Source organism: Cannabis sativa, chromosome 9 (assembly GCF_029168945.1).
Source record: "Cannabis sativa cultivar Pink pepper isolate KNU-18-1 chromosome 9, ASM2916894v1, whole genome shotgun sequence".
NCBI lineage: Eukaryota > Viridiplantae > Streptophyta > Magnoliopsida > Rosales > Cannabaceae > Cannabis > Cannabis sativa.
Window position 1 is genome coordinate 43,640,510 of NC_083609.1, and position 9,821 is coordinate 43,650,330.

General features: G+C 32.3%; 1 protein-coding gene across 1 annotated transcript; it reads left to right on the forward strand.

Moving 5' to 3' along the window:
• The first annotated feature begins 2,204 nt into the window (after positions 1-2,204).
• Positions 2,205-6,696, forward strand: LOC133031412 (uncharacterized). Its single transcript, XM_061104903.1, has 6 exons — positions 2,205-2,532; positions 3,200-3,445; positions 3,725-4,233; positions 4,333-4,464; positions 4,804-5,923; positions 6,377-6,696. The coding sequence occupies exons 1-6, from the start codon at positions 2,205-2,207 to the stop codon at positions 6,694-6,696; spliced, it is 2,655 nt and encodes an 884-aa protein (XP_060960886.1).
• The last annotated feature ends 3,125 nt before the right edge of the window (positions 6,697-9,821 follow it).

Genomic DNA, 9,821 nt, shown 5'->3' on the forward strand with positions numbered 1-9,821 from the left:
TTGGAAAAACTGGCAGGTTGTTTGTCAATCCAAGTTTATAGGAGGGCTAGGCTTTAGGTCTTTGACACATTTTAATCAAGACATGCTTACTAAGCAAGCTTGGACAATCCCTAAATGTCCAAATTCCTTGTTGAGTCTCACTCTAAAAGCTAGGTATTTTCCCCATTCTTCCATTCTTGATGCTGTCTATGGTCATAGTCCTTCTTTCTCTTGGAGAAGTATACTTTGGGGTAGGGATTTGCTCAAGAAATGACTTATTTGGAAGGTAGAAAGTGGACTTACAATCAATATAATTGAGGATCGTAAGCTGCCTGGTTTTGGTCGCAGCTCTAACACCTTATTACATCCTCTCCCTTCTCCAAACCTATCTTTTTTTATCTCTCCTTCAGGTTCTTGGGACCTGGATAGTTTGAAACATTATTTTGATGACAACCTCATAGGTAGTATTCTGGATATTCCTATTACCAAACATAGCTTTAATGATGACTTGGTGTAGGGAAATGACAACTCTTTGTGTTTTTAGTTTAAAAACTGCTTATCATCTTGCTGTTAGCTCTAGAGATGTTACTTCCTCCTCTTCTTTCAATGATAATAAACGATTTTGATCTAAACTTTGGTCTTCTTGTGTACCTGCTAAGGTAAAATATTTTGTCTGGCATGTGCTTTCCAACTCTATACCTGTGTTGTTGAACTTTGTATTATGCATATAATTCCTTCCCCCATATGTCCTCTCTGCCACACAAAGCTAGAAACAGTAACTCATGCTTTTCTTGAATATTCTAGATCAAAAACTGCTTGGAAGCACTCACCCTTCCATAATTATTTTACTGAAAAAAAAAATTACTTAATATTATTGCTTTTATCACTAAGGCTTTTGAAACCTTTGATAAGTGTGTGTCGGCTACTCTTTTATGTTTCCTTTGGATGCTTTGTAATCAACGAAATAATAGTTTTCATCATAAAAAGTGATTACCTCCAATATTTTTTTATGATCATGCAACAACTTATTTACAGGATTTTTACAAATCTCAACCGATGGCAACCAAAAGTAGAGGGCAACCACAACCTACAAATAGACAGCCTACTCAACCTAGGATCGGCATGTTCAAAGTTAATACTGATGCTGCCTTAGACAATATCTTGAAGAAGCATAGCTTGGGAATTGTGAAACAAGATGGATATGGTGAATTGATTGCAGGCATAATTACTCCTATATCAGGTAATGTGCCACCAGAGGTTACAGAGGCTAAGGCCCTTCTTTTGGCCCTGCAACTGATTCAAGCGATTAAGCTTCCTGTTAGCATCATTGAAATGGACATTAAAAGCTTAGTGGATAAGATTTATAATGATTATTGCAATAATTCAATTCTTAGTGATATTATTTCTAGCTTTTGGATCTTATTGCCGTTCAATCCTAATATCTTAATAATGTTTGTCCGTAGAGAGCATAATAAAATTGCGCATACTTGTGCTAGGGTAGGATTAAGGTTAGACACTGAATACATTTGGAATGGCTCTTTGCCTTCCTGAATATCCTGATTCTTGTATCTTTTGTTCTTTTTAATGAATGACTCAAGATTTTATCAAAAAAAAAAAAAAATCAATTGCATGATGAAATCATTCAATGAGTAGAATTAATAAAATTAGGCAATTAATATCGTTTACAATACCAGAAAAGAAAATTCTAATAATACCTTAAACTAAGAGACTAATAAGCTGTCAATAGTAAAACATAAAAAAATACAAAAAAATATTAAATCTCCATCTAAATAAACATGTGACGAATTACACTTATCAATCATAATGAGTCAAAGACTTTTTAATAAAAAAAAAAATAGAAAAAAAAACAAACTCATTATTCAAAATAAAAATAAGAGGCAAAATAGCTTACGACAACCTATTGGGAGGTAAACAAACACAAGAGATTTAAAAACCATAACACATAGAGTCAATAGACATATTTGAACAAAAATGACAGGATCAATGACACTCCATTTTGAGCAAAACGACAACACACTGACCATGCAATATAGATTAAACTCTTCTCCATTTATAAGATCAATAACTATCTTCACATCAAAAACTTGAATAGTGAAAAATATGATTATTTATGAAAATAAAACAACCATAAGAAAACATTAAAAATGAAGTTGTAAACAAGCAAAAATAGATCCATAACATATACAAACCAAACCCAAAAAATAATGCCACCAAAGAAATTAAATGCCATTACAAGTAACATTCAGAGATGTTCCACAAATCTCTCTTTATGGAGTCGTGTCAAATTTGGTTCTTTAACTGAAAAAATTAAGGAGACTCATGACCAGATTGCAAAGTTGCATAATCTTCAACAACTTTCAACATACTCAAAGGAATTGGGTGAATTGGAAGAAAAATTGAATGATTTGCTTTTTAAAGAGGAAGTGTATTGGAAACAAAGGTCTAGAATACAATGGCTACAAGAAGGAGACCAAAACACTAAATTTTTTCACCAAAAGGCAAAAACAAGGCAAAAAACAAATATTATCAAAGGTATGTTTTCTAGTAGTAATTTTTTGATATTGGTATGTTGTTTATTAATTTATCACATCTCAAGGAATGCTAGAAAAATCAAGGTGTATAGACAACTATACTGTGGAGGTGTTAACTCAACTTATCTATAATATAAAGTGAAATTCTTAAATAATTGTGGTTTAAAATAATCTTCTAAGACATGTTATAGGTTTCAAAAATAGTTATGTCTCTGTTCTAAAGTTGGTAATTGGTTAATTTATAGAATTACAATTTTGAAAATACGAGTTTTTGTGTTAGAATGTCTTGATAATTTTGTAATTAAAGGAATGGTTTTGAATAAAGAAGAGGATGAAGATTATAATATTATTAAGTATGTGGATAGGTATAGTTTGGATTTAATACCAAAATTGCTTTCTATTAGTAGGTATAATTGGTGTAACAAGTTTGAAAACTAGCATAACTCTTTCAATAGGAAAAACATGCTAAACTAAATCATGGACCTTAGATTTATTAATTAAATAATATTTTAAAGTTTAAGTTTTGTATCCATAGGTTCTTAACTATTATATAAAACTAAAGAGGAAAATTTTAAATTATATACAGACATTAAAAAAAACTAAAAAAAAAAAAAACTATTCAACATTAATTTTATTTTCTTAAGTTTTAATAGTTGTATTCTTGGTAGGCCTTTTAAATAGGGATAATGAATGGTGCTCGAAAGTTGAAGATATGACCAAGATTATCACAGAATTTTATGGACAGTTATTCACAACGGGAATCCCATCTTTACCAAAAATTGAGGAGTTACTTGAAGTAGTTAAACCTGTAGTAACAGAAGAAATGAACTCAACACTAAGAAAACCATTTACATCCGAAGAGATAAGAAAGGCGGTATTTGCCATGTCTACAGATAAAAGTCCAGGACCTGATGGTATGAACGCAAAATTTTACCAGGAGTATTGGGATATAATAGGACCATTGGTAACTAGGACTGTGATAGATTGTATTGAGGGAAATGAAGAATTATCATTGATTAATTCTACAATAGTAACTCTTATTCCCAAAATAAAGGAACCAACATCTGTTAGTGATTTCAGGCCGATAAGCTTATGCAATGTCCTATATAAAATCATCTCCAAAGTTTTAATCAACAGACTAAAGCCTTTTCTCTCAAAGGTAATAAGTGCTACATAGAGCGCTTTTGTTCCAGGTCGGTTAATAACAGACAATGCCTTAGTTGCTTATGAGGGGCTACATAGTTTACGAAGGCATACAAGTGGGAAACAATATTTTGCTGCAATGAAACTTGATATGAGCAAAGCCTATGATCGGGTTGAGTGGGTTTTCGTAGAGAGAATGTTGCTAAAGCTAGGTTTTGAACAACAATGGGTGGATAAATTGATGAAATGTGTCTACTCAGTCCGGTACTCTTTTCAATTAAATGGGCAAATTTATGGGGAAGTAATACCGACTAGAGGCTTAAGACAAGGAGATCCACTTTCGCCATACCTTTTCCTTATATGTGCAGAAGGATTTTCAGCGCTCATCCGACATGCAGAGGAAAAGAGGGATATTTTGGGTCTAAAAGTAGCTAGACATGCCCCACCAATTAGTCACTTATTTTTCGCAGATGACAGTTTGCTCATGTTTAAAGCTTCAGAGAGAACTTTAGTATCAATACAAAAAATTTTCAGCCTGTATGCTGCTTGTTCTGGACAGGTATATATATATATAAAGATATATATATATATATTTTTTTATTGAGGTTTTTTAAGCTTTAGTAATGTATTATAAAATATTGGTTTTACTGTTTTGTAGATGATTAATTACACCAAATCACTGCTTTTGTTTTCTCCTAATACTCCTGAAGGAATTAGAGTACAATATGTCTCCTCTCTTGCAATGACAATGACAGAAGAGATTGAAACATATCTGGGATTGCCAATGGTGGTTGGAAGAAATAAAAAAGCTATATTTCGACCAATCAAAGATAAAATTTGGTCAAAACTGAACTCATGGCATACAAAATTATTCTCACAAGCAGGAAAAGAAATTCTTTTAAAAGCAGTGGTACAATCTATGCCTATGTATTATATGTCGTGTTTCATTATACCAGAAGGAACTTGTGAGGAAATAGAGAAACTAATGGCTAGATATTGGTGGGGTTCATTCCAATCAAAGAGGAAAATTCATTGGCGAGCTTGGCAAAAGCTTTGTTTTTCTAAGCGAAAAGGAGGATTAGGTTTTCGAAGATTTGTTCAATATAACCAAGCGTTATTAGCAAAATAGGCATGGAGGGTATTGATAAATCCTACGTCTATTCTGGCACAAGTTCTAAAGGCCAGATATTTCCCACAACAAAGTTTTTTGGAAGCTACAGAAAGCTCTCATCCATCTCAAATATGGCGTGGTATAGTTTGGGGTAAGGAATTACTTATTAAAGGATTGAGAAGGAGAATTGGGAATGGTGCTAATACAAGGGTGTTTAAAGATCCATGGATTCCACGACCACCTTCCTTTCTACCTATTACAAAGGAAGTTGGTGATCTTATGATGGTATCAGATTTAATAGAGCAATCAGGACAATGGAATATAGATCTGATTCACCAAGTTTTTAGTACTCCTGATTCACAACTCATTTTATCAATTCCAATTACCCTGTATGAACATGATGATGATTGGTTATGGCATTTTACTAGCCATGGCCACTATTCAGTTAAGAGTGGATATAATCTGGCAATAGGAGGAGAAAATTTGCAACCTTCATCATCAAATGAAGTTATGGCAGCTTGGTGGAGTTCATACTGGGCAATAAAAATTCCAAAGAAAATTCTACATTTTGGATGGAAGGGTTTTCATGAAATTTTACCCTCCTTTAGTGGTCTATTTCGAAGACAAAGCTCATCTCATAGTAATTGTCCTATATGTGGTTTCGGAAATGATACCAATGCACATGCAATTTTTTGGTGCTCCTTCTCACAAGTTATATGGAAGGAAATGAGTTTCCCTTTTCTTGCAAGCCCAAAAGAGGACCTGACCTTCAAAGGAGTAATTCTGTATGCATCAGAAATACTTGAAAAAGAAGATTTCGAGAAAGTGTTAATTTCAGCATGGATAATATGGTTTGAAAGAAATAAGAAAAATCATGGAAGAACCATAAGAACTCCACACCAAATCAAGATATGGATTTCTTCTTATTATAATGAAATCTGTCGAGAAAGAAATAAAACCAAAAAAGGGGTTTCAACTGGGTGTACTAGTGAGCAAAGTAATACAGAGACAGAAGTCAATAGCTATAAACTATATGTGGATGCAGCGATATCAACCCCTCAAAATGTGATTGGTTTTGGAGCAGTCATTTTCTCCTCAGACAAACAAATGAAGGCAGCCTTATCTAAACCACTACAAGGTAAATCAGTCCAAATTTAATAAGTTACTAAGTATTATGTCTCTTATAGCTAGAACAGGGATAATACATTCAAATTTAAAATAATATTAATAATTATCATTTGGGTCTATTTTTTAGTTTTCAATTTATGTTTTCAAATTTACTTATGAAGGTATAAAACGATGAAATAATAACAAATGTGAATACAACTTAAATATTTTAACTAAAAAGTTATAAATGGTTTTTACCTGGATTAACTTTAAAGAATTTAATAGTTTAGTTTTCAAAATAGATATATGATTCCTTTTAGCATAGGGGTTATTTAAATTTATACTATTATATTATCATGTTAAAAGTTAGGGAAAGAGTCAAACCAAAGGGGTTTCCCTTTGGTTTTGACTCTATAACAATTATACTCTAAAATTTGAGTTTTAAATTTAAATGAACTTATTGGTTTAATTATCTCATTTGCAGGTTCCTTTTCAGTTTTCCAGGCAGAAGCAGTTGCTTTACTAGTAGGATTGCGTTGGGCTCAAGATGTGGGACTTCCCGTGGAGAAAGTTTTTTCTGATTCACTTTCTTTGGTCTCAGCTTTGGAGGGCCAGACTGTGTATTTAAATGAACTGGGGGTTATCTTTTCTGATATTAAAGTCCTATTGTCTAGTTTTCCTGGGGCATCTCTTTCTCATGTTAGCCGCAACTTTAATGTTGAGGCTCATAGATTGGCTAAGCATGCCCTTAGGATAGACAATGAACTTTCTTGGATGGAAGAAATCCCCCCTCCTTCTGTGTAACTTTTGTTACCGTTGTTATCTTAACCTTTATCGGTTACCCCAACAAAACAAAAAATAACAAATAATCTCCTACACGGTGTTCTTACAATAGTCAATCCAATCTAATCCGTACGATCCAATCCAATCCGTAAAGTACAGATGTCCGCACTTGTACATATTGGATCATGTTAGAAAATCTAAAATCTACCCTTGTGCGGATTGGATGTTGATTGACATATAATAGTAACAAATTCAATCCAATCTACACATATTTACATAAATTTAAAAAAATTATATATAAAATTACTATTTTAATGTAAACAATTAGTAATTTAAAAATGTAATATGTATAATACAAATATATTTCAAAACTTAATAGATCAAATATATACGTATATTTTTTTTTTGTCTACATACAATTTAAATAAAATCAAATATTTTTTTCTATATACAATTATTTTCTTCATTTGAAATTATTATTTTTTATTTTATTTATTTTAATTTATTTTTAAAGACGTAAAACTACAATACTTTATTTATTTTGTTGTTAGTTATGTTAAATAAAATTATTTTTTAACAAATATTAAATAATTTAATATTAAAAAATAACTAATAAAAAATTATTAGAATTTAAGATTAGGTGAATGAGGTTCCATCTCATAACCAATTGGCAATGGGAGAAATAGTCCATTCCCCTTATATATTTTATTATCTTTTCACACTCTCTAATAAAAATATGAAATTCCCGATCGAATGCACTATGATGAGGATTAGTTTAGAGGAACACCTCTATCCACACCCCATAGCCACCAGATGTTGGAAATATTTTACCAGGATCTAGATTTACTAACAAGTATGTTTCATTAACATCCTAATATGAATTCTAAAACAATGAAATAAACACATATAAAGTTTAGTAAACCTTACATTGGGTGCAGCGGAATATAATGACTCCTTCCATTCAGATCTCTAGCCCTTGATTCCTTTCTGTAGCAGAACATAATCAAGATCTGAACTTGGATCTCTTTCTCTCCTTCCTTTGATGCCGATTCTCCTTCTTGTTGTTTGGAATCTCCTACAGTCTTACACACTATGATTGAGATACCACTTGATGTGTGTGGGCACTACTCTATCACTCAAGGATTTCGAAATTGAAGAAGAAAAGAGAAGGGAAGATGGAGGCTAGAAGATTTTCTCTGAAGGAATGAGAATCTTTTTCGTGAAGCCATCTCTGTTTAGCCAAGCTTGAAGGATATCATCGTTTCACTTCTAAATTCCTATAGAAGTTATAGACTCCATATTTATGTTAGCGCTCCCACTCAATTATACTATCATGTTCCCAAAATGTACGTATCAACCTAACCCAAAAGTAGGCTTAACTAACAAATCAAAGAACATGTATAATACTCTTGAGATCGAACCTAAACATATCAGGATTAAGATCATTTGATCTAGGATCAACGGGTGATATTGAATTGAATAGATATTACGGTAAATTTTAATATATCTAATCAAAGTTCAATATCGGTCCCTTCCGATGTATACTCCATACATCCGATACTAGTAAACTTTGCCAAGGCCCTGGAAAGGACATAACACTTATCCAAGGTGTAAGAATACATATCGCTGATTATCATGTCAATCTAAATCCAGTGAACTGTCAAATCAGGGAATAAACTTTCAAACACATAATTAAGATTATATTCCATTGTGCTAACAACACTATAATCATTAACAAATTCATATGTTCTGGACTTAAATAGAATTCATACATTATATACATATAATCATGAAATAAATCATGTGAACCATGCAACATAAAATGTTATTTCTGATCTTTATTAATAAGTAAATCTGATTATATTGAAATGGGTTTTATTTAGGGCACAAAACCCAACACCTGAACCCTAAACCCAGCTACAAACTATACGCCCACACACCCACAAAGGCCACAACACCTGACCACCACCAACCAACCCATACCGAAGGGCTTGACTCACGACTTGCTAGATTTGGAGAAGGACCTATATCCACGGTAGCAGTGAACCTCAACCAGCGAGGCTTCTTAAATCTACAACATCTGTCGTTCGACAATTCGAAAAAATTTCTAGAAAATGCAAACCAAACGTTAGTAGGGAAGAAAAATTTTAGGAAAAAAAAAAAGAAATATTCAGACGGTAAAGAAAAGGGAGATACCACATATCCACCCTATAGTACAAATCATCAAGCCCAACAAAACTACACACAAGCCCAAGAAAGGCTGGCGAACCTGGTCGGAAAACACGAAATTGGCAGCTACTAGATGGAGAAGAGAAAAGACACTAGTAGACGTGTTTCTTCAACTTTTTAAGAAATAATTATTAGAATTTATAAAATACTCGAGAAATATATATATCACAGATATAAACATATTTCTAAAAGTGTTTTAATATATAAAATCCTAAATCAAAAATCTATAGAGCCTTTGTTAATTTAAAGAAGAAGAAGATGATAAAAGATGAGCAGAAGCACAAACCTGAAGCCATTGTTGGAGATTCCAGAGAAGGTTCATTATATAATGAGTTTTGGGTATTTATAATTTGGCCCCTCAATAAATTATAAATAAACTTATGGTATCTACACATTCTTTCTACGACAATTTAATACCTTTTTGATACCCATAACATAATTTGTCACTTAATTTTGTATCACACTTTATAATAGCATATACATTATACATATGTCCCCACATAGGATTTCATTCCAACAATATCCCACTTGGGTAACATATGTTACCTCACAAATGTATAACCTTATGAGCTCAAAATTTGGTATTATGTAAAGGCATTCACAACAATCTCATGCATCAACTATACCCATATAGGATAAAAGCAGTCTTTATTGTATCAATCCGACTATACCCATCAATGGTCACATATACAAATATAGCCAAATGACATAGATCAATCATGGATGTGTAGCATAGAAATTACATGCAATGTGAACTGAGCATGCCTATTTCCAACTTGTCCTCCTTTAACTAAAGTGAGGACAGACTTAAACATAACAAAACAGAGTGAATGAAATAAAAACTTTATTTTTGATCAGAAAATAACCAAATACATAAATATCTTAAACAAACATAAAGCAAAGAAAATACAAACTCC

Excerpts from the sequence above, each read along its gene's own strand:
- LOC133031412 (XM_061104903.1), top strand. The coding sequence starts at position 2,205 with ATGCCACCAAAGAAATTAAATGCCATTACAAGTAACATTCAGAGATGT. Across the intron at positions 4,234-4,332 it reads ATGCTGCTTGTTCTGGACAG|ATGATTAATTACACCAAATC; the intron begins GTATATATATAT and ends ACTGTTTTGTAG. Across the intron at positions 4,465-4,803 it reads ATCTGGGATTGCCAATGGTG|GCATGGAGGGTATTGATAAA; the intron begins GTTGGAAGAAAT and ends TTAGCAAAATAG.